This window comes from Rhododendron vialii, chromosome 2a (assembly GCF_030253575.1).
Source record: "Rhododendron vialii isolate Sample 1 chromosome 2a, ASM3025357v1".
In the NCBI taxonomy this organism is placed as follows: domain Eukaryota; kingdom Viridiplantae; phylum Streptophyta; class Magnoliopsida; order Ericales; family Ericaceae; genus Rhododendron; species Rhododendron vialii.
The window spans coordinates 32,844,163-32,869,562 of record NC_080558.1 but is presented as its reverse complement, the minus strand read 5'-3'; the positions used below and the strand labels follow the sequence as shown (position 1 = coordinate 32,869,562).

The 25,400-nt window shown below is 40.8% G+C and overlaps 1 protein-coding gene across 2 annotated transcripts; it reads right to left on the bottom strand.

The window, feature by feature from the left end:
- Nucleotides 1–12,221: 12,221 nt before the first annotated feature.
- LOC131315847 (uncharacterized) lies at nt 12,222–24,539 on the bottom strand. Of its 2 annotated transcripts, XM_058345058.1 has the most exons (5): nt 24,101–24,539; nt 22,172–22,283; nt 14,037–14,129; nt 12,925–13,122; nt 12,222–12,647 (listed from the first exon to the last, which is right to left on the bottom strand). In XM_058345058.1, the coding sequence occupies exons 1-5, from the start codon at nt 24,397–24,399 to the stop codon at nt 12,420–12,422; spliced, it is 930 nt and encodes a 309-aa protein (XP_058201041.1). In that variant the 5' UTR covers nt 24,400–24,539; the 3' UTR covers nt 12,222–12,419. The 2 variants fall into 2 exon arrangements, with proteins under 2 accessions (XP_058201041.1, XP_058201042.1); XM_058345059.1 differs by lacking the exon at nt 14,037–14,129.
- Between the last annotated feature and the right edge of the window lie 861 nt (nt 24,540–25,400).

Below are 25,400 nucleotides of genomic sequence, written 5' to 3'. Positions count from 1 at the left end.
AAACCGTGCAGATTCTACTTTAATCTTTTGAGCCTCCTTTTTATCAGTAGGGAGTATCTCATCTCGTAAGAACTCTATAATTGGATCCATCAAACTCGGACCTTGGTTCACGTCCAAGATCATCTCTACGCTTCTTCCAATGCTAGGCTCAGCAAGATAATCCACTGCCACCCTCCTCTTGAATTCTGTTGGCACAGCTGCAGCCAACCAAGCGAGGGAATCTGCATGGGAATTTTGTACGGAACCTATTTGCTTAATATACACCTTCTCGAAAGTGTCCAACAGATCCTTGGCTGTCTCTACATATGCCGCCATCTTTTCATTCCGGGCTTCATACTCTCCGGACAACTGATTTACTACAAGTTGTGAGTCACAATAAACTCTTATTCGTCCGACCTTCAGGGTTTTCGCACTTCTCAAGCTAGCTAAAAGTGCCTCGTATTCTGCCACGTTGTTTGATGCACTAAATCCTAGCCGAACAGAAAGTACCAACATTGCTTCTTCGGGAGGAAAAAGCACAACCCCGATTCCTGATCCAGTGTTACATGCTGAACTGTCAACAAATAGCTTCCATTCTAGGGGATCCTGTTCGGCAGAAGCCTGGTTCTTTTTTGCTGGTGGCCTAGTTACCTGCTCTTTTCTCGTAGGAGGCAAAGGTGCTACTGCAGGTAAGAATTCCGCCATAAAATCAGCCAAAACTTGGCTTTTAATTGTCGTGCGCGGCTGATAATCAATATCGTATTGGCTTAACTCGACGGACCAAGTTGAGATTCTTCCCGAGAAGTCTGCTTTTCGTAGCATTGATTTCAGTGGAAACTCAGTATACACCACAACTCTATGGCTCTGGAAATAATGTGGCAATTTTCTAGTTGCTGTTCTTAACGCCAGAATCAATTTCTCGAGGGGCAGATATCTCATTTCTGCATCTAGCAATGTTTTGCTCACATAATAGACATGGATTTGCTCGGATCTCTTATCTCTTAACAGGACTGCACTCACAGCATGCTCAAAAACAGCTAAGTACAAAACTAAGGACTCGCCTGGCTCTGGAGTCGATAGAAGGGGGGCAGAAGCCAAATACCCCTTCAGATCCTGGAAGGCTTGTTTGCATTTTGCTCCCTATTTGAATCATTCCATTTTTTTAACAGTTGAAAGAAGGGTCTGCACTTATCACTTGACCGGCTAATAAATCGATTGAGGGCCGCTGCCATCCCAGTCAATCACTGGACCTCTTTCGTTGTCCTAGGACTCTGTAGATTCTGTAGGGCCTTTATTTGATCAGGATTTGCCTCAATCCCCATTATGGTTACGAGGTGGCTTAAGAACTTTCCAGATCCCACTCCAAACGCACATTTCGAGGCGTTGAGTTTTAGTTTGTACTTCCTCAGGATTTCAAAAGCCTCCTTTAGATCTGCCATGTGTCCCTTTCTGGTCTTACTTTTTACCACCATATCATTAATGTAAACCTCCATGGTTTTGCCTAAGAGTTTTTTGAACATGATGGTTGCCAACCATTGGTACGTCGCCCCTGCATTTCTGAGCCCAAAGGGCATGACACTATAACAATATAACCCTCGTGGTGTAATGAAGAAAGTCTTTTCCTGATCAGGCCCATACATGGCAATCTGATGATATCCCCGGTATGCGTCAAGGAAACTCATCCGTTCATATCCGGCAGTGGCATCCACTAATTGGTCAATTTTGGGAAGAGGAAAACTGTCCTTTGGACATGCTTTATTCAAGTTTGTGAAATCCACACAAACACGCCATTTTCCATTCTTCTTTTTGACCACCACTGTGTTGGATAACCACTCTGGATAGTAGACTTCTCGAATCGCTTTGGCTTCTAACAAACGATCTAGTTCTTCGAGAACAGCGTCAACTTGTTGTACAGCCGCCCTCCTTTTCTTCTGAATGATTGACTTGTGCTGCGGGTCAACGTTCAAGTGATGGCAGATCACATCTGCATTTACACCGGGCATCTTGTAACGCCCCTGAATTTTGGTCAATAAAAATTTCGTTAAATATTTGAATTTTATTTAAATTACTTATTTTCTCTTGAGTGGCTATATGATTTCTTGTTTATTTTCGTCGTAGTTAAATTTTGGTCATTGGTTTAACTCTCGACTAGAAATCCTACTTGACCAATCGAATTAGATTCCAACCGACTACTTGGAGGAATCGAGCAACCAACTCACCTAGTTACTAAATGAACCTTTTGAAACTTTTGCCTTTACCCTTTGGTCCATAATGGTTAGGATAATTTTTGTCCATTGGACAAAAAGCTTTTCATTATAATATTTGACTAAAGTACATGTAGTCTTTTCAAAACCTTATTTTAAGTACAAAAGTACTTGTACTTCTTTTATCCATTGGTCTTTAACCGCAAGGGAAACTATTATCCATTGGGTAATAGCTCCAATCTTCCTACCAAGTACAAAGTTTTATTTTTATAATCAAGTATGGATTTCCCATGTGATTTTATGCATTAAAATATTGAGGTATATCTAAACCCTAAATTTCCAAAGTACTTTATTGAATAAAATAGTACTTGTACTTTATTCTTATTTTAATGGAGAGAATCCTAGCCTTTTACTTTATTGGGGTACTTGGTACCACACCTATATTTAAATATAGGGCTTTTGCCACATGTTTTAAAGGACAACTTTTGATTATTTTAATATAAAAGTTCCTTGGTTACTATTGTCCATTGGACAATAAAAGTTAGGAGATTTATTATCCATTGGGTAAAAGGTTTAATCTTTCAATCAAGTACATGGGTTTATTAGACTAGTCTTTTTCTTAAACCCCATGTGATAAAGTACATAATATTTTATTATTAAAGTACTTATTAGCTTTAGTAGCCTTTAAGGCCTAAGATTCTCCTAAGTACTCTTTTATTATTTTATATTGGGGTTTTGTACCCAATTAGATTAATTTATTGGGGAGTTGATCTTCCTAGAGTACATTAGTACACTAGTTATTTTATTTAAAGAGACATGTGCCTAATTGGATTTCTTTAATGGGATTTGGATTTAGAAAATCTTGTACCTTGGTACTTTCTTATTCTTTCTTGTATATATGTATATATATGTATGTAGCGTACTAGGAGAGAGAGAGGGGAAGAGGGAGAGGGAGAGAGAGAATTGCTGAGAGAGAGAGAGAGGAGAGGACCGAGAGAGAGAGAGAGAGAGAGAGAGAGAGAGAAATTTTGTTGTACTTCCATAATCTTTCTCATCCTTTCAAATCCTTGGTGATATCTTTCTTCCTAGCCTAAATCTATCTCCCATTGTACTTCTATATTTGTTTAGACCAAAATCTTGTACAATTGTCTCCTTCTTTCCAAACAAATCTTCCATAATCCCATCCAAAGACAAATCTTAGCCATGCAAGCCTAGGGTTAGGCTTTGATCTTTCAAAGATTGCATGACATGTGTCAAAATTTGATGTATGGAGAGAGAGAGGGGGACCGGCCTTAAAGAGGGAGAGGGAGCCAAGATTTTCCTATAAATAGGACCCCATTCCAAGCATTGAACTCACACCTTCTCATTGCTCCAATTTCTCTCTAGAATTCCTTTGTTCTTTCTTTTGATCTTCATGTTCTTGAGTTGTTCTTGAGTTCTTCAAGAAACTCAACCTAAGCTGCCACTCGACCACCCTCTCGGTCCAAAAGTAGTAGTAGTAATACTCAAGGTCAAGTTTTGAGAGAAACCTTTCTCTTTCGAAGCTTCCGAAGGCATACCGTAGGAAGTTACTCCGTCCGATAGCCGACTAACCTTCCGTAGCCATTACTACCGCCTAGAAGAACAATAAGAAAATCCTTACTTACTTCCTATTTACTTACTCAAGTACAACGTTGTTATTTTGAACCGCTAAGTATAATGTAGGACTTCCTTATCGTCTACCCCAAGTATAAGTAAGGAAATCCTTACTTACTTCCTATTTACTTACTTACTCAAGTGTAACGTTGTTGTTTTGAATTACTAAGATAGAACTTATCGTTTGTTTATAAGTATTTGTATTTTAATTTTTAAGATGGATATGAGTATGTATATATATAAGTTGCTTGTATTACTTGTGGTGTGATAAAGCATAAGTGATTTTACTCCTAAGACGTCCGTACATGTGACGTTGTGCTTTGAATAAAGCATAAGTGATACACTCCAAAGGCGTCTGTACATGTGGCATTATGCTATAAGTGGTGATTGAGAGTGATAAGTAATATAGAATTGGATGATCTTGTTAGAATGTTTCATGCTTATTTTTGTCCTACCGCGGAGTCTTTGCATGTAACGAGACACGAGAATCGAGAAAGTGAAAACATGACACCTAGAGTGTGATTAACGAAAGAAAAATGTTTTCCGAGGAAGGAAATATTTTGAAACATAATGACTGGTTTTGGGTGGCATTATGTGAGTTGTGCGTGTGTAAAAGTAAGATTTGTGAAAAACCCAATGAGAACCCGGAGCGGCGGAATCATTGTGGGGATACTCGGGAACCCGGAGTGGCGGAACCGAGGATTTAGTTTTTCGAAAACCCCAATGAGAACCCGGAGCGGCGGAATCATTGTGGGATACTCGGGAACCCGGAGCGGCGGAACCGAGGATTTTGAAATGTGTGCGTTCCAATGGGAACCCGGAGCGGCGGAACCATGGTGAGGTATGGCTTGGTTATCCGCGGTACGGAGCCAATGCAAATGTTTTTGTGTGCCAATGGGAACCCGGGACGGCGAAACCATTGTGAGGATACTCGGGAACCCGGAACGGCGGAACCGAGGTTGGGTGTGTTAAACAAATGATTTTTGAAAGGTTGATTTGTAAATGAAAATGTTGACACGGTCTACGACGAGTCACGTAGGAGAAACACGGAAATCTTGACACCAACGATAAATGATTAACGAATGTGGATGTGTTATTGATATTGTCTTTTGTAGCTTTGTATATACGTATCATGTGGAAATCGATGTTTGTATAACCTGTTGTTTGTAAGTTATGGGTTAGCGGGTATGGGATTACTCTGCTGAGCTTTGTAGCTCACGGTGTTGCCTTTTTGGTGACCTTGACATATTATATCGGTGGTGACGCTGGTATAATGTGTCAGATTTTGTAGATAATCAGGGTAAGCAGATCACCGTGGAGGCTTTTGAAGCTGAGGAGCTTGCAAGAATGGAGGAGCAGGAGGAGCTGTAGTTAGGAACCCTAGAACCCCCTCCATTTGTGTAAATATTAAACTCTTGTGGGAGTTTTGTTGTAATAAGAGCCAGACTCCATTTGATTTTATGAATAAAATGTCTTTTTAACGTACCCAAAATTCGGGGCGTTACACATCTCCTCTGGTATCCATGCAAATACATCAATATGTTCTTTTAAGAAACTAACCGTCTCAGCTTCTTCCTCTGCTGGCAGTGATTCCCCAACCAAAAAATATCTATTAGGATCAATTTCGTTGATCTGTATCTTCTTTAAACCTTCGGTTGTTCTTTCTGCTGGGTTGCCTCCGACATCCTCGATAGTCGGTTGATCCGGCACTTCTACCGTATGAACATGATGGGCCTTTGGAAGTCTTTTGATGGTGGAAATCAAACACTGTTGTGCTATTTTTTGACTACCCTGAACTTTTTCAACCCCGTTGGACCCAGGAAATTTTACCATCTGATGGGTAGGTGGAAGAGCTTGCCCTCATCTTGTGTAATCATGTTCTCCCTATAATCACGTTATAGGAAGATGACACATTCACCACTAGGAAGTCGGTTCGTAGCACTACCGTGCCAGCCCGAACAGGCAGAGTTACCTTGCCCAGTGGCCAAACTGCCCCCACCCCAAATCCGACCAAGGGGATTACTGGCTGTACCAAATCTGCTTGTGTCAGCCCTAACTTTCTAAATGCATCGTAATATAGCACCTCGGTGCAGCTCCCTGAATCCACCAAGATCATTTCCATGTCATACTCCCCAATTCGTAGGGTTATGACCAAAACATCGTTATGCGGTACCTGGACTCTTTCTAGATCCTCGTTTGTGAAGATTATGCCCTCGTTGCATGCTTCTTCACCACGCCTTCTTTTCTTCCCCAATTGTATCACATGTTGGTCATGTTTAATTTGCCTCTGGAGTAATCTTACCTCATTTCTCGTATAAGGCTCTGCCAATCCATGTATCATATGGATTATGCCATTTGGATTTTGTTCGTAATCCATTTCCTTTACTTTCTCTTTATCCTTGGGATCTTCTTGGATAAATTCTTTGAGGTAACCATGAGAGACTAAATCATCAAGATGCCTCTTATACATCTCACAGTCCTCAGTCATGTAGCCCCCAGTCCTTGTGATAGCTGCAGTGTTGATTGGCAGCACACTTTGCATCTTTATTTCCACCCAGACTTGGAGGCCATTTGAAGTAAGGCTGATTCTTTATTCGATAAAGAATCTTGTAGATGGGTTCCTTCCAAACTGTGTTTATTGAGAAGAAAGACTTGGGGTCCGGAGCTTGTTTATCCTTGTACGGCTCTTTCTTTGTCTGCCCATAGTCTTTCCTCTCTCGGTAGGTTTTGGGTTCTGGCTTATCTGCTTTCTTCACAGGCCCCTTTACCTGCTCGGCCGCCACCTTACTATTCTCCTGAAGTATGTCATCCTCGTTTCTGGCGTGCTGCTCTATCCGCTCCATTAACTTTGCCAATGTTTGCACTGGACTCATGTTCAGGGACTTACGCAGCTCCCCCCGAACAGGTAAACCTGTCTTGAACGTGGCTATTGCGTACTCCTCGCTGCAACCTTCAATCTCGTTGAAGGTTTCCCAGTACTTCTTTGCATAGTTCCTGATCGGCTCGTCCTCACCTTGTTTCATATAAGAGAAGGTCTCAAAAGTCTGTGGAGCTCTTCTGCTTGTTAAGAACCGTGCAGTGAATTCCTCGGCCAACTGCACCCACGTTCGGATGGAGCGTGAACCCAACTTATGAAACAAGGACAAGGCTACATTCCCCAAACTCGATGGGAACATCTTGCACATAATTGCATCGTCTCCTTCATGCATAAACATTGCTTGCTGGTAATGCTGTATGTGTGCCACGGGATCACCATCTGTCTCGTAGAGGATGAACGTTCCGTGTTTCACTCTACTCGGCAACCTAGCCTCCTGTAGCTTTCTTGCGAAAGGGGAGGATGCAATATTCTTGAGTGCTTTCTGTGCTGCTTCTCGTGCAGTCATGGTTCATCCTCTAGTCCCTTCCCTTTGTTGGGTCTAGTCCTTTCCCAATTGAAATCAGGTCTCTCGTACTTGTCCCTATGGTGTTTTCTAGTCCCTTCATCCTCAGGGGTAGAACTTCGGCCCCTGCTCCTCCTTCTTGAGGAAGCCTTTCGCTTTTCTGGTGTTCGGCTCTTACTTCTGCTTCTCTCTTTTCGTGGAGAAACTTTATGTCGCCTTGGGGTGAGACTTCTGCTTATGCTCCTTCTTCCTCATGAATGAGCCTTTTGGTATTTCAACATAGTATACTTACCTCCCCTGGAATTTCTCCGTGAGAGTCCAGAGTCCTCCGGATGTTATCGGATCCTTTCTGGCTCCCGGATATCATGCTCTCGTTTTTTGATCAAATGAGCATACTCCTCGATTTCTTGCCTCTTCTTATCGAGGACATCTTCGCTTTAGTGCACACTTTTGGAGTGTGCAACTGATTCATCCATTTGGTGGGATTTACTTCTTCTCGTGGATCTCGAGGCTATCCTTTTCTCTCTGCTCTTAGAGTTTTCATGGACAGTAAGGGGACGGCCCTTACTTGTGGTCCTCCTGTGTCCTCCTTCGGGCTTTTCGGAGCCCCAAGTGGAGATTTATCCCTTCATCCATCTAGCAGATTCTTTGGATTGTGTGGTGTTGCTGGATCTACTTCCACCATGGTCGTATTTCAAAAGGAACTCTTTCGTTTCCCACAGACGGCGCCAATTGTAGGGGGATGAAAACGATTGGTGCTCAGAACAACACCAATATGCTACGGCTATTCGTGCCTCTTCGTCTGAACCCTAATTCGTCGTCGGAACCCTAATCTGCAAAACAGACGAGAGGTGAGCGCACCTTTGCCTCTCGTGGCAAAGGCCCTCCGATGCTTAAGTTATTATCTTGTACTAGCAGAAAACCCTGATTATCAAAAAGAGAACCATATGAATGCAATGTATTGCATACCTTTTACCTCTAGGTTTACCTCGTATTTATAGATTTGTGTATGCTTGCTGTCCAAGCATATCCCTGTTGCCCTAGAATTCCTATCTCGTATAGGAAACCCAGGACATCTTGGACTCTCGTTCCCTTATCAGTTTATTATAAAAAAGTCTTTTTAGGATTCTTTTCCATTACTGGCCGAACATCCCATTCTCGTTGGCTATCTTTCCCAGATCCTATATTCTCGGGATCTCATCCCTTACGGGACATGACTACTCTGGAATCTTCTAGAGTACTCCCTATGCTCCTACTCTTGATTGGAGCTCTTTCCTTGTTCGGCTATCTCGTAGCCGAACAGACTGCCTGGACCAGCTACTTCACATGTAACTTGGTCCTTGTTTAACTATTTGGACCAATGTAACGGTATGTCTCTATCTGCCGAACAGTCAGTTTACACCAATGACTTCTCATGTCATTCGTCCATATCGCCGATCACCGCTCATGGTGGTTTATTTTATCGTGTTTAACCCGTGATCCCTCGTATCACGTGCTTGGTTATTACTTTATCTGTTCGAGAATACCTCCCTACATAAGGTAAGGGTTTTCTTTGCTTTGTCGATCTTCCCTTTGGTGCGTTAGGTTTGGGAATGGATTTTGTAAAATCAGTAGATTTTGGTGGAATCAGTGGCTTTGGAGGTTTACTTGAACTTTGTTGCTTCGTTGTTATAATTTTGTGATTATCCCTGTTTGAACCTACTAGTAGTTATTAGTGGAACAAGCTTCCGTGTGTTGTTTTTTCTACAATTCATAATGTTGACAAAGGGGATTAAGTTGAAAAAGGGGTCCTTAACGGTTTCGAGCCAAAGTAGGCGCCGTCTCTCCAAGGAGGCCAAGGGTAAGGGTATTGTTAGGCCCCTTGACATCGGTGCTCCTACTGGTAAAATGAGATTCCCTTCATCTATGGATAGGGAACGAGCCCTTGTCATGGATATGTATTCTGATGATTTTGACTTTGAACGGGGTTTGGCTTCTCGTGCTACTAAAGTCAAGGCTCCTGCCTTGGCTCAGTTACGTGATATCTTTGATCCGAATTAGGAACCGTGGGAAGAGGTGCATGACGCCTGGGACCATTCATAGTTGGAGGATATGGAGGATATTAATTCGTCTTGTGGGGATCCTTCTTAGGTTGATTTGAATTATCATGGAATTGAAGTTAGGGAATCTTTGAAGTCTGGTACTAAAATGGAGACATGTGAGGCTCTAGTGGCTGGTACTTTGAGAGTTGTGTCCAAAGGTTGCTGTGAGGTGGTTTCTCCTGGTTGTGGTGCTCTAGACCCCAAGGTACCCCGTCCCTCTTCTTCTGGTGGCTATGGATCCTTGGTTAAGCCTGAAAAGAGGGAAAATCGGGAAGAGGTCGGTAAGAATCTGGTTCAACCCGGTGGTATGAAGCGTCCCAGTCCTACATAATATCGACAATGCAAGAAAAAGGTTATTATGGGCCGTGAATTTCTTCTTGTTAGCCGCACCTGCCTTCAGGAGGTGAATAAGAAGTTCCAATTCTTCCACATGCCGAGCCTCTCGGCTTTTGAAGTTAAAATTAAGGTGCCCTCTCGGAAAGTTAGTATTAGTGCCTAGGATGGTGATGCTTCTTTGGTTGATGTTCCAGTCCCTCCTCGATGGAAGAGGGTCCTCTTTCCCCGTCCAGCTGTGTGACTGCATCTCCGGTGCTTGAGCCTCGTCAACTTAGCTTTGAGGATTCCTTATCCGATAGGGATGGAGATGTTCTCCAAGGTACTGCTTTTGGAACTTGTAATTTGCGAACAAAGAAGATCATGGCTTTCCGGTGCAACCGCGTAGAGGACTGCAGACCTACTTCTACTAAGCATCCCGGTAATTGTAAACAGAAGTAGCTGGACAAAGTCAAAACTAGTTTTGGTTGCAACAAGGCTGTTCAACACCCCAGTCAGAGAAAGCGGAAGTAGGAAATGATTATAGAAGATGACCCTCATACATATTGCATCCCTCAACATCATGCATTCGTTTGATTTATCTATTCCCTTTGCTCCTAATCCTTGGTTTGCAGGTTTTACTGATCATGTGTTCAGCGTTGAGGTCATGGTTGCGTTATTACGTTGGGTTCTATTGGGGTGTCTATTTGCTTCTGTTTAAATTGGGACTTTGTTTCGGTTTATGGTTTGTGTTGTGTTATTTTTATTGGAATCATGGGTTGTATAACTTGATGACCTGACTTCATTTGATATCTACTATATGTTTATGTTTTTTTCCTTTGGGTAAGTATGATATGTTTATGTTTCCTCAAAAAAATATGCATACACATGATATCTATAGCTAATACGTCTACAGAGACACTATCATTTTTTTTGAGGCCAATGTCTTGCCTCTACATCTGCAGATAGGTGCATCTCCTTTCTGTCTAAACAATCTCCATTTTATGAGGTACTCTACCAATGTTTTGGACCACAGATCAGGAGAGAACTAGAAAGTAAATGAAATATCAAATATAAGGAATCATTTGTAAAATATACGAATTGGTCATCATTTTTTGAACCACCCCAATAAGAAACACGGATCAACAAAATAGGACGGAGGAAGTAATACTTAATCACTCATTAATGTTGTTGATTTTAGCCCAGAACAAGCACCCAAAATACTACAATGGTTAAAAATCGTAAAACGTTATTGAGTACCAGTGTTATCAAAAGAGACTTGGCCCGGCCTGGCAAGTTGTACTAGTGAACTGGATAACAAGACCTTCCCTTAGCCAACTCATACAAGTAAATCCACTATCCAATTCAAAACCAATTGGCTATGGGTGGAGAAGTTGCTTAGGTCCATATACTAGTTTTAGATATGGTAATTAACACTCACGCACACATGCAACTCCCAACTTGCATAGGGAGAGTTAAACACAGAATCTGTACAATAGGGATCATAATGAAACAAGGTACCTCATCACAAAAAGGTGGGCTAACATGCAACGGAGGAGACAGAAATCAGAGTTAGTGGTGTCAAAATCTCATCTGAAATCATGCGTGAATACTTTTTCATGCAATAATACGGACTAGTATTTTCTGAACATTATAAATACACACCTTACATATTCATTGATAGGGGACGATCCAATATATGAAAGCCCCTCATGACTTTTTCATATTGCAAAAATAACATAAGTGAGAATCATATACTCCCTCCGTCCTTTTTTTATAGTCCTGTATTCCATTTTGGGCTGTCCCTTAATAAGTGTCCATTTTGTAAAGTTAGTGGGTAAAAGTTGGTGCATTGTCTATTTTATCCCTAAAAGTAGATTTCTTTTTGAAAAGTAAGTGAGTAAAAGTGTAATGATGATGGGTAAGTAGGGAAAGTGGAGGAAAAAGTTGATGTGAAAGGTATAATGATGATGTTTTTTTAATAAGTTGAAATTACGAAGCAGGACACTTAAAAAGGGACGGAGGGAGTAATATAGTATTAACAATGCCCTTTTCATCGTGTACAATCTATCGGTACTCCCTATTCAACTGATCCCTATTCAATTGGGCTATAGGTTCTTCAGGTGAAATGTTTCGGCAATTTTATTGCATATGTAGAATGTTTGGGGCAAAATTACTAGGTTAGTGGGGTCAAATTGATAAATTAAGTTTCAAACCTATTATAGTAAAACATATTTTACAAAATTGGGATCGGTCAAGTGATCCCACTTGACCCTCACTCCCTCTGCCCCTGTTAACATGATTACCATTGCCACTTCATACGTTTCTACTTTGGCGTTGATTTCTTTGTAACGGATAGAGAGACGTTCTCCCTTTGTGGCCTAATGTTTTCTTTGACCTAGCCCTTGGATTGTGAGGTGTTTATTTCTCTTTGTAGGCTAGGTCGGGTCTAGTGTGTTGATTCTCAATGGAGCAAAGTTTGCCTTACGAGCATGTGGCAAACCCCTGAGCCGTGCAAAAAACTTCATTCAATATCTTTGTTTTTTGAAATTGGTTCGAAAGAGCTCTCTTACCAAAAAAACAACAAAATAATAGATGCCAACAAGTACAAACTACAAAAAGGCCCTCGATATCACAATATCCTTTTATTCAAGAAAATAGATCTGTGCATTTGCAAACCTTGTTATCTTCAAAGTATAGATCAGGCAAGCAATTAAATGTACTTTTTTGTTTGGTTTATCATTGGAGAAACAATGAATGAAAAAGTAGCTTTAGGCCATTACTCTGTCAATTGTTGAACTGAGAGGAAACAGACTTACTGCTTGTATTCAGGCCCAGGGCCACTTAGCATCCCTCCATGCGAATCTACGATTTCCCCCATTCTTCACATAATCAGAATCATTTCCTTCAAGGCGCAGATGGTTTTGTTCATCCTGTTGAAATGCCTGACAGCATTGAAGTTTCATGTCACGCACCAAAGCTTCTTCCCTATATTCCTGGTGAGAATACCTTGGATGTTGGATGAATGGTACGCCTTTCCACCACAGCTTGAGAGCCTACAAGAGCATACTGTGAGTGGATGGAAACGACAGAATTTCAATGCTCATGTCCTAAGACGGTAAGCCTTTTTTAACCTAAAATTGTATCAGAACTCTGATTATATGATGTCCTGAGTTAATTCTCAACTTGTTTAGCATGATGTACATTGTTGGACCCGTTTAGTAAGAGCCTAGGCTTTTGGGATAACTTGTGACTTAACTAATGTAAAGATCAATAACAGACTAGCACAAAAGTGTTCGAGGGGAAGTTCCATAGCCAAGCTAGGAGACTTACATGCCAGTATATCCAAACTGCAACTCTATGGGGCATCAACCAGAAAAACAGAGCAGAGTCAGCTGCCACTGACGATATTCTTTCGGCTGTTAAGGTAGCAGTGAAATATTCACCAAGCTTGGGATGGTGAACTGAAATTGATATAAACAGACTATCCCCAGGTGCATTTGCTCTGATTTTCCAATTCCCAAGCATATCCTGCACTTCAATTTCATCAAATTTACTCAAACAGCAAAGCATCTACGTTAAAGCTCTAGAACAGATAGAAAACAAACAGAGACTGTTTACATTATGGACACTTGGGGGCACAGTCCATCTCTTCGCACCAATGAAATACAGACGTTGAACTTTGAAGAAAATAACTTAGGAGCCAATTATTAATACCTGAAATAAAGAAGATTTGTAACCACGTCATTTATTCTTTTCAAGTTCAGGAAAATGTATGACTTCTAATTTGGGCAATTATTTCTTATGTGTTCAGGCAAATATTTCTTGTGTACCCAAAACATTTTTCCTACTACTCCAACATTTCTTTTACACTTTCATCTGCACAAATACATGAACAATTTACTTATTGGCATCTTTTTCGTCATCATGTCAGTATTCTATCGTATCTCCTAATAAGAAACTGACTAAAGCAACAATCATTGGACAACCTGTAGCAAGCACGTCATTTTGTAGCCATGCGTCTTGCAGTTCGTCGAGTGATGTTTATGATATTATATTGCACACTAGTCAAATGCAGAACTCCTGAGCACATGAAAACACAGACACATGCATGGGTGCGCTCATACTCACGAATGCATGTAATGACGATGAAGTAGACGGCAAGCAATTCTGCTTTCTTTTTCTATTAAAGAAAGTATCATATCCCCATATTTCAGCTACAAAAGGATTGATGGATACATTGAGAGTAAGAGGAGGGGGGAGGGGCGGGGGTTGGTTTCTACTTGTACTACATGTTGTAAGGGCAAAACAATCATGAAAACAAGCTGAAAGATCTGAGTGCAAAGCAAAATCTAGGTCTCATTAACTCCCGTGATATATGTGTCCTAAAAACAGTAACAAAGGAAGATTAACAAGAAGCGTGCCAAGGAATCGCTTAGACTTACCATGAAAGGACTGACGTGCAGTGGTTTCGCAACTAAATCAGTTTTGGGATTGAACAAAAATGATACCCGTTCGCCCCATGGTGTATTAGTCACCTAAATCCAGAAATCAACACCGCCGTTAGTAAAAAGATAAGGGCTCACACACAAAATTCCTAGATAGTTTAAACTCTGATACCCACTTGCATTACCAGTAAAAAATATATATGAAAGAATGGTGAGTCGGTGACAGAATACTTTCTTCTTTGACTATAAACTACTTGGTTTTATGCACGGGCCCATATGTGTAAAGCAAAGTGGAAACAACAACACGGAGAACATGAGCGTTAGTCACAACTTGTCAATTTCAGTCTAAACGTATTGGCAGCAGAAATCTGATGGAGGACTCCCTTTTGTTTGCATCCACTCCAATTCGAAGTAATAGCATTGACGAGGAGGTGGAAGAATGAGAAAGGGCCCTTCTCGGTGAAGCCTTTTACTTGCTGATCAGAGGTAGGATTACGGATTCGTTCCTGTTAGAGGCTATACAGAAAGTTTGAGTCCCAATCAAAGTGGGTTTTCTTTTGTTTGGACAACAACCTTGGACTTTGTTGGAAATTGTCCCACATCGGTTAATTATCACCTCAAAAACTAATACATGAGCCTAGGCGGCCTCTCCTTTCATTGCCAATTGGTATTAAGCTAGATTTTCAGAGGCTTTTCCCTTTTGTTTGCAACATAGTTGCACTTTGTTTCGTTGTGATCCGTGTGTTCCGGATCCTTTGTTGACCTCTCCACATGTAAGTCGGGGGTCACTCGTGCGGGGTAGTGTTGAAAATTGTCCCACATCGGTTAATTAACTGCTTGAAGAAGTGAGGTTTTAGACACTCTATTAGCTGTCACATGGAAGAGTAGACAGTTTATCATTTGCTCCTTCATTATGTAATGCCCAGGTACTCTGGTGCCTTCTATTGGCAATTTTTTAAGTCCAATGCTTAATGCTAGACTCAGTTCTAAGTATTCTGAAGTGCTGGAAAGATGGTTGCAAGCTGAGGAGTAAACAGAAGCCAAATGTGATAGCTTCACTATCTTATGTGGTGCTTTTGGAGAGCAAGAAGTCGATGCACTTTTGAATATTCAGATATTGATGAGAAGCTCAAAATAGCCGCACTGCATACCTTCCATTTTTGGTGTAAAGGATATTTCGTAAATTTGTTTCACTTCGGTTGATTTCACAGGCAAGTTCTTTTTCTTTTTATTGCTCGGCATAGGCAAGCTCAATTTTGGTGTTGAGAATTTTTCATTTTGGTTCAACTTGATTACTTTTCTACAAAGGTTTGTCCCTGAGGGCACCTTTAAACGCATACTTACACATATACTTCACTTATCACACAGAGAAACAATAAACAAGACAATTGAGAGACTATACTTAAAACAGTTTAAAATGCGCTTTTATGAACAGCATATAATGATGCAAAGAGGTGTTATCTTGACACTCAAGATTGGGAAGTCCAGTTTTAACTTTTAAGTGTCCAAGTTGATCACTATATTGCAAGGGCACCTGCATGTCTGTTAAAAAAAAATAGCAGCAAACTTTTCATTGATTGCTAAAGTTTCAATGACTTGCTACCGCAATCATTTATAACCGATAAATAACAAATTTGTGGTAGAACTGGAACCCGTTGAGATAGAATTGTGGTTCCAGCTGGGTGGAACGCTAGAACATATAAATGCAAAGGTTCAAAAAAAAAAAAAAACTACCCGGGCAAAAGATGTGGCAGCCCTAAAATTCTTGTACTCTGCAAATGTGAGGAGAGAATGAAAGAAAGGTAAAACAAAATTCAGAAAGGAAAAAAAAAAGAGTTTAATTTACAGAACATACAAAAATTGCAAGGAAACCATTCTTTGCAGTTTGCACATACGTTAAGTCGTTAACAAATGCACAAGATATTTGATTCCAAAAATGCAATAGTTGAGCCCCTTTTGGTGCCTTTTAAATGTGCAGACATATACTTTATTAGTGAACTATATAGCATGGATCTGTACATGGCAGGAGAGACGACCACAGATACGGGACACAAAAATTTTAAAAATGAGGACACAGACACAACAGGTGACACATAAATAATTTTGTAAATTAGCTTGTTTACTTACGCAAACCTACACTGTAACCACTAAATATCTAGGTTAGGACTCAGGACTCTGTTTACACCCCAATTTGGTTTGGTAGATGTTTAAGCCTCACCTTGGGCGAATCCCAATGATGAAATGGTTTTTCGTATTCTTTGATGAGGTGTGGAAAACCTTATGAAATACGTGGAACTCTTAAGGAACGAAGGAACACCTTAGAACTAGGGATTTGAGTGCTGAATGACACTTAAGAGTGAGTAGAAGTGTGTGGACATGTATTTTAGCCTTAGTGGCTCCGACATTCTTCGAATTGGTCAGTGAGTTGTTTTCCGACCCATTGATGGTAAAACCATCATATCTTTTATTGTACAAATTATTTTTTATCCAAACCACTTACGTTGGAAAGTAGACTCAATAAGCTTTTCAACGGTCTAAAGAACGTGCAAATCCGAGTTTGGGAGTGTCCGAAGCGATGCGAAGTTTGGAAAATTGTGCAGAGTTTTAGTGGCAATCGCAGGTTTAAGTGGCGACCGACAGATCTGTTTTAGTAAGATTTTGAGGCCGATACTTCAAGTGGTGATCGACAAAAAAAGTGGCAGTCGCTAGATCGTTCTTCGCAGAGAACCTTCCTGAACGATGATAAGCATCTCAGTCATCTTGTTCGATCAAACCTTTTTCAATCAGTTCGGTTTCACTTGTCCGACACATTCCAAACACTTAAGGATAGAATTTAGAGGGGATTAACTCTACTTTTGAATTTAATTAATTCCCTCTCAATTATCTCTAACTCTACCATTTTCACTCAATAAATAAGGCCTCTTCCCTACATTTTCAAGAAGATTTTCCTACTCTTTCCCATACAAATTCATGTTCTTCAATCCTCCATGAGTCATACGCCCATACAAATTCATGTTCCTACTCTCTCCCATACAAATTCATGTTCTTCTATCCTCCATGAGTCATACGCCCATACAAATTCATGTTCCTACTCTCTCCCATACAAATTCATACTCTCTCAACAATTAAACCCCCACAGTCTAGCAAATCCGTGAGCAATCAAAACACACAAAGAGTGTCTGAAACCCTTCAAACCAGTAGAGTTCTTCATTGTTCTAGCTTTTCCACATTCAATTGATAAAGGACAGGAAACCAAGAACGAGTCGCGCATTTGAGCAATTGAGGGATCAAGTGCGATGGCCACAAATTGTGGCGGTTGCTGGTCTTGTACTTTTGCATGTGCCAATCTCTAGACTTTACGTGGAGATTGCTAGTTAGTTTGTCACCAGGGTTTCTACTTATCAAAAAAAAAAAAAAAAGTTTGCCACCAGGGTTTCTGTCAAACGGAAACCCTGTTTCCTATTTTCTGCACTCTCCCTTCCTCAATCTCCATTACTTGTTTACTTCTTGTCATCACCCATACATGTTTAATGGCTAAAAATCAATTATTTGCAAAGTCACTGGAATGACTTGAAACGCTTTATGTCAAACAATTAGAGGCCACGTGGCGACTCCAAACAAACAAACAAAGTGCACCGCAATGGGCAATATCGATATAGACATGTTGTAACGGGTGTCTAAGAGTTTCGCTTATTGGTCACCCTGTGTGCGAGACTTTGCTCTCACGGGCGGGTATCCACAGACTCCTATCGAATGCATTACCAAAGGATGATGTATGCCTACAAACATAACACACATGTTTTGTAATACACTTCAGGCTTAATACTTTGAAGCTAAAAAATTTTTAGCACGAGAAAGCTTTTAAAATTTATAAAAATCAACATGTCGTGTCCCCATGTGTGTCCCCGGCATATCCCATTATAAAAATTGTTAAAATTTAATGGATGCGCCACGTGGTGTGTCCCATAAGTAGACTCCCGTGTCCCACCTTACTGCGCATCTCCGGGGTGTCTGACATGGATACGGCAATCTCCAGTGTCGGTGGTTCATAGTTTATGATGCTTATGGTCTACAAGAGGAAAGAAAGTGGCTGATAGGCAATTTTATTTTAGCAATGAGTACTTGGGTAACTTTAGTTTTTACTTTAAGGTTTTGAAGAGAACAAAGATCAGACATTTATGTCTTTCATTTAAGGGAGGTGAAGATGTGAGAAACCCAGGGTTTGTAGAAGGCAACAACCATGTATCCCCCTTTCCCCCTTCTCTTCTTCTCCTCGTGGATTCAAGGCCCTAGTAATTCCAGTGTTTTCCCTCGCCCTTCTTTCTTCTCTACTTTCCTGGTGGTTTTAAGGCCCCTAGTGACTCTAGGGTTTTCACACATCCCATTCTTCAATGTTCTATGTATTTTTAGAGTTTTAATAGAGTAAAAGAACTGCAGTAGTTAAAGTTTTTGTTTGCGATTTTAGGTTACATCAATTTGGTATTAGAGCCTCAACAAAGCCTAAAGCTCAAAATGGGGCTAAATCTGCTCGCTCCTATTGCATCTTCCCTCTATGTACCAACTATTTTCCACGTTCTTCGCGTCAGGTTATTCTCAGATGTTTCTGTCCACCTAGTCTTCAAGCCTAAAGCTCAAAATGGGGCTAAATCTGCTCGCTCCTATTGCATCTTCCCTCTATGTACCAACTATTTTCCACGTTCTTCGCGTCAGGTTATTCTCAGATGTTTCCGTCCACCTAGTCTTCAATTTCCATCTATTCTTTCTACCAGTGTTGTTACACTTATATCTTGACAACTTCACGCCGTATGTTTCTTTTCTCCCTTCCCTTGTCGGTTCTGATTTCTTCTCTCTCCAGTTTGATGAAATGCCAGAGAGAAAGCTGCCTGGTTAGGACTTAGGAGTTGATGGTTTTGCATGCGTGTCATTAAAAGAGACCGAAATTTGTTCCTTCTCCAATGAAATGTCGTCCACTTTCACTTCTCTATCGCGACTGCAGCTTTTCTCTTTATCCCGCACCTGCTACAGATAACCTTAAGTAGCTGATGGTACTCTCTTCCCTTTCCTCTCTTCCACTTGCTCTCCAGATTTCTGCAAGTCTCTTGCTACTGTTCTTTGCTCTGTAGCTAGTTACTGCTTTTGTTTCTCTCCCTGCTGCTTCTACTGTATTGTTGCTCCACCTACTACTACTGTGTGGTCGTGGTGCTTGGCGTCAGAGGTTTGTTTGCAGGCTTTGGTACTTCATACATCTGCTGTATTATTCAAGTGCTGCATCCCTCCTGTAATGCTGCTGCTTCTCATCTTCAGTTCCCATGCTACTACTGCTCCATGTTCACGAAATTCTTGTGAGAAAGGAAGATGAATGGTTGAAGCACGTCTCAAAATCCATGGGGGAGAGCCAGCATTTACAAAGCATATTGGAGCTTCAATCAGGAAGCAAACGTTACCGCTGATCTGGCCTGTGTCTGTAATGATAACTTATTTGAGAAGCCTTCACGGAATGTCATATAAGGGTTTCACTTCAAGATCTTAAATTTGAGGATGAATTTTCTCTGACAAGAGGGGTATGATACACATGGTCTGCAAGGGAAATAAAAGAAGAAATAGTGGCTGACATGTTATATTCATTTTAGAAATAGGGTTATTTTGGTAATCCTTTACTTCAGGATTTTTTCATAAACAGACTTTAAGTCTTTCACTTGAGGGAGGTCAAGATGTGAGAAACCCTAAGTTTGTTGGAGGCTACGGAATGTATCCCCTTTTCCCCCCTTCTTATTCTCGGCTTTCCTTCCCCCTTCGTTCTCCTCTATTCTCCTTGTGGTTTCAAAGCCCCCAGTGACTGTAGCGTTTTCTTCCTTTCTTCTCATGTTTTTCTTCAATCTTCCACCTGGTCCACGGTGACTTGAATTCAGTTGATTTTATTTTTGGAGGTTTAAAGAAAAAGAACAGCAGTAGCTAGAGTTTTTGTTGAGTTTGTTAGAGGTCGTCCCACATTGGTTAATTATAACCTCCAAAATTAGTATATAGCTTGGGCGACCTCTCCACTCATTGCCAATTGGTTTGAGTTGGATCCCTTATCAGAGTTTTGACGTTACATCATCTTATTAAGGAAATTAATAACAAATGAGAAAGTTGAAAGATGATGCTACAGACAGTTCAAAATGTACATCTTTGTCATGGCTTATTGATCCAAAGCTATGCTAGCTTATAAATCGTATGCTTCTGTGGTTCTCAATCATTGGTCTCCCTTTTGCTTGTTACATCATAAGTATTCACCTTTTCTCTCATTCCTAGGGTACTTGGTTGGGTTGCATTTGTAGATGTTCTTGATCCTAGTCGTGTTAACTTATCTCCTTGTGCTCAAACGTGTGCTTTTCTTGGGTACGAGAGTACCGAGAAAGGATATCGTGGTTAGTATCCTAAGTCTCGCTATTACTTTGTAAGTGTTGTCACATTCTTTGAGTCAACCTCCTTCTCTACTTCTGTAGGCAAAGAGATGTCTTCCGATCTTATATGTAGTTGTGAGGGGGAGCCTTCCTTTCCCTCACCTCTCTTCCTTTGCCGCTTCCACTCCAATCCACCTTTACGAGTATATCTACAACCTCAAGATAGGTGTCTTGTTTCTAATGGCCTGAATGCTTCATGCCTTCATCTTCTCCATCAAAAGCTCTTGCTTCCTTGTCTACTCTGCTTAGTTGCATGAAGCGGTAACGGGGGCATGTAAGTGGAGGAAAGAATCGTAGAAGCTCCTTGTTTGGGAGTATCGGGGGAGCGTTAGGTTTATACTATATTGTACTAAGCAAAAATAAGTATATATCATGTTTATACCAAGTACTTAAATAAGATTGACTTTATTATTTTAGTATCTGATAAATTATTTCTTATTTCTTACTTGTGTGTCTTCTACTTTTGTTTCTTTTGGGATTTAAATGCTCAAGAGGTTCTATTCTAGTTGGGAGTGGGCTACTATTCTCGATTGAAGCGAGTTTCCTAAGAGAGTTTGACTTGGGAGCCCAGGAGAGAGGTTCTGAGGTGGATTCGCCACCTCTATAGGAGGTTCTTGCTATTTAGCTACTTCGGCTTCTGATGATTTACCAATTGATTTGCATCGAGGTAGACTAACTTGTACTTAACATCCTATTATTTTGTCTTTTATGATCGACTTTCACCTTGTCTTCATTCCTTTGCTTCCACTTTGTCCGTTGTTTCTATTACTTCCTCTTCCAAACAAGGTATGTATTTATGTTGTTGGAAACATGCTATGGATGAGGAAATGAGTACTTTTTATAAATTTGGAGTTTGCTGCTTTTCCTTATGAGAAATAGACTCTGGATTTTTGGTGGGTGTATGTGAAGTATCTCACGGAGGGTTCTATTGGTCATCTTAAGGTGTGCTTGGTGGCTGGGCTACCTACACTCAGACCTATGGTGTTAATTATTTGGAGACATTTTCTTTATCATCCCACAACTCCCACCTAAATTCTGTTTGGATTCTTCTCTAAGTAGCTGAAAATAGCCCTGGTCTTTGAACTGCTTGATATTACAATGCCTTCATGGCGATCTTCAAGAGGAATTATAGATGGATCAGCTACCAAGTTATGTTGTTATTGGTAGTGAACATCTTGTTTGTTGTGCACGCAAGGGATATGTACAGCCTAAAACAGTCTCCTTGTGCTTGGTTTGATAGGTTCAGCTCAGATGTACTAGCTTGTAGGCCCACCTTTGATGAAATAGCTATGGAGTGGTTAAATGCCATTACTTTGTTTTGAGAGAATATAATCCTTCTATTGCCCAGTTTTTAGAATGGTTTGAACTTGTCCTTCCATAGGACAGTGTATAGGGCCTTTTTGTCTTGTGGCCTTTCTTGTATACGGACGGCATTCCCTTTATGCCTTTTTGTTAATAAATTACTTACTTATCAAAAAAAAAAAAGTCTTGTAGGCTTTGGCAGCCTAAACGGCTAAACCAAAGGCTATGGGTAGCACAATCATCGAGAAGTTTAGTAGCAAATAATCTGATACTGAGTTTTTCTTGTGGGGAGATTTTAGTAGCAACAGATGACTTTGATCAGTAAACTTCACATGTCTGACCAAATGAATAAAAAATAAATGGTAAACAGTAATTGGAGTTGCACACCTCAGCAATGCATTTCTTCAAGTTCACAGTACAGCCTTCTGAGTCATAGCAGTAATACAAGCTTAACGGATTCTGTTCATAACCGACGCTAGGAGGAATGGTCAATAGGAAACTGTGTAAAGAAGCAGATAATCAACTTGAAGAAACACGAAGGAACACAACAAATTAAAACCATCAAAGTAGGGGACACATTCTTCCTCCTGTTTTGGAATTCCAAGTTTTTCAGTGGACATGCAATTAATGTGTTTGAATTCAATTCAATAGCATTCTTTCCTAATTTGCCTCTACTAATTTCATTTTCAACTACATATATAGCTCACTATATTTTGTAGTTTTGATTCTGAAAAGTTTCAAAGTTTTTGTTTTGACTTTTGGACAATATTATTTGTGACATCATACTCCCTCCGTCCCCATTTGTTGGTCCCAGTTGAAATCTTTTGATGTCCCAAAAAGATTCTCCCAATTCAAAACTAAATGAGTAATATCCAATGAATTTCCTCTTTTATCCATCCCTTTTGAAATTAGTAGTATTAACAAAGTAATAAAAGATAATGACTAGAGGGTAAAATGGAAAAATAAGTGATAAGACATGCAATGATTGTGTTCCCTTATTAAGTTGGAATCCCCAAGAGGGACCAACAAATGGGGAAGGAGGGAGTACAAAGGAAACAAGGATGGAGTAGCTTTATCAACTTGTTACCAACCATGTCAGCATTTCACAAAGTGTGCCTCAGTGCGTGCAAAAGCCTCAGGCGAGGCACACCTATTGTGGTTCAAAGGGTATGACGTGCAAGATGCGTTCTTCAGGCTTGGAAACGAACTGCGAGAGGGGTGGACTTTTATTGCCCTCTTTCAAAACATGATGTGTAAATCAAAACCGCTATTCCTGTCAAGAGCTAGCTGCAACCCATCACTTAGTACGTGGTTAATCTTCTACAAGACAGGTGTTCTTGTGGAAACAGATGTGCAGCAAGTGGTTAATCTTCTACAAGACTCTAATCTCAGGAACCATTATCATATTATGATTGCAGAATAATTCTCCAAAGATTGCAAGCGTAGATCAAGCAAGTTCTTAGAGAGGCAAATCATTGTGCAGATACCCTGGCGAAATCAAATTTTGTTTGTAATAGTCTAGTTATCTTTAATTCCAGTCGTTGTGTAAGAAAGCATCTACTTCATGGCACTAATGGGGTCCAGTACCATAGAATGATGACTGTTTAATTTTAATACAAGTTCCTATTTAACCCCCCCAAAAAAATCTACACCACTTATTCAAAAGGGCTTTCTAACAAAGTTAGCTTTCCACATACAACATATCAAAGCCTGTATTGTGAAAAGTCCTAAGTCTATCAAGGAATAAACTATTTTTCTAGGCTGAAAACTTTTGTAGGCTTGCTTTGCTCTTCAATATTTACAACTATGCCATTAACGAAGTTTTCACTCAGATTGGTGTTTACATTTGAGTTTGTCCATTGGCCATTGAGTAGTTCAAGTTTTTCTCAAGTTTGAGTAAAATTTTGAGTTAGGGCCAGACACGCTCTAAGTTTCTCAAAATTTCGTCTATATTTTTGTGATTGTTCTTCTCTTATGGGCGAATTAAGGAATTAAAAACAGTTAATCAATCAAAAGCTGATTATTAAAATTCAGGACAGACAAAACAAAATAAAAAACAAAAATCACTTTTCAAAATAAAAAACAAAAAGTACTTTTTCATAGATATTATTCCTTCCTAAAAATGTGATTAAATAAATAAAAAACAAAAAACACTTTTTCATAGATATTATTCCTTCCTAAAAATGTGATTAAATAAATAACTGACAAAGAACAGTAGAACAGGTAAATGTACTCTACATGACAAAGTGTTCAAAGCTGAATTTCGCATATAAATCAGATAGAAACAACGGGAGTAGTAAGTAAGTAAGGAATTACACTGGACCGTCGGTTTGAGCAATGGAGCGACAATGGTCGGCAGAGAGATGGTCGGGCGGGGGGCGGGCGGCGCGGTCGAGATCAATTAGGGCGTAGCGGACGGTGTACTTGAAAGAATGTCGGACGGGACGGCGGCGCTCGTGCCAGACGGTGCCTTGGTAGACGGTCGACGCCGGTTCTGAGAAGGATTGGCTGCGGGAGCAGCGGCGGAGGAGAGAAGAGAGGGGGAGAACGAGGGAGAGAACGAGGGTTGTGAAGAAGGTGGAGATGATTGAACACCAAAGATGGAGTGCCTCCATTTCGCTGCCTGCGCTTCTGTCAATTGAGAAGAGGTACGGTGTTAAACGCGGAGGGAGAGAGATGATGAACCCTGGTGAATTGGTGGCACAGACAAATACACGTTAAGCTGGGGGCACTGCGTAAGATCAAGTCCAATGGGATGTATCAAGTAGGGCTGTCCAAAAAATCTACCCGACCCGACGACCCGACTCGACCCGAAAATTCAGCATCGGGCGGTTTAAAACAAGGCAGTCGGTCGGGTTCGGGTTGCAAATGACAGACCCGAGAATTTGTCGGTCGGGTTCGGGTTTCAAAGGGTCTTGTTTCGGGTCACCCGACCCGACCGAATTCTTTAGGTACTATAAAAGCAAAAAAATTGGGATTCCTCTTCACTTAGGGCCTCTGCCTTCTCCTTCTGGTCTCAGTCTCGACTCTCGATCTCACTCTCTGCCGACGCCCACGGGCCACCCCACCCCCACTCTCTCCGACCGGCGACCAGATCTCCGATTCTCCGGCCAGTCCTCTCCTCTCCTGCTCTCCAGTCTCTGGACTCTCCACAGTCCACTCCACCCGATCTTGCAGCCGATCGACACTCTGCCACTCTGGTACCGTTGTAACGGGTACGTCTCTCTCTCTCTCTCTCTCTCTCTCTCTCTCCTGCTCTCCAGTCTGAGCAGTCTCCACAGTTTTGAAGATTTTATATGATTTCATTTTTTAACTATTAAGTTTTTTCTAGATCTCCAGATTCTCCAATCTCCACAGTCCACTCTCTTGTTCTCGTTCGCAGCCGATCGACGCCTAAATCAGTAAATTTGGTACGTCTCTCTCTCAGACTCTCTGATCCTTTTAATTTAACTGCTTGTGTTTTCGTTTCTTTTTCTTTTAGTTTTAGACATGTAGTCGATGGAACTTTTTGTCGAGAGGCTGTAGATTTTCGACCACTCGGACAGAGGATCAATTAAAGGATCAATTTTCGACCGCTCGGTCGATCAAGATTGATTAATTTGTTTATCTAACAAAT

What these genes read in the sequence shown, in the direction of transcription:
- LOC131315847 (XM_058345058.1), bottom strand. Translation starts at nt 24,399, where the DNA reads ATGGAGGCACTCCATCTTTGGTGTTCAATCATCTCCACCTTCTTCACA. An exon ending in GCTCAAACCGACGGTCCAGT is followed by an intron (nt 22,284 to 24,100) that starts GTAATTCCTTAC and finishes TTCTTTACACAG; the next exon opens with TTTCCTATTGACCATTCCTC. An exon ending in TGAAGAAATGCATTGCTGAG is followed by an intron (nt 14,130 to 22,171) that starts GTGTGCAACTCC and finishes TTCTGGATTTAG; the next exon opens with GTGACTAATACACCATGGGG.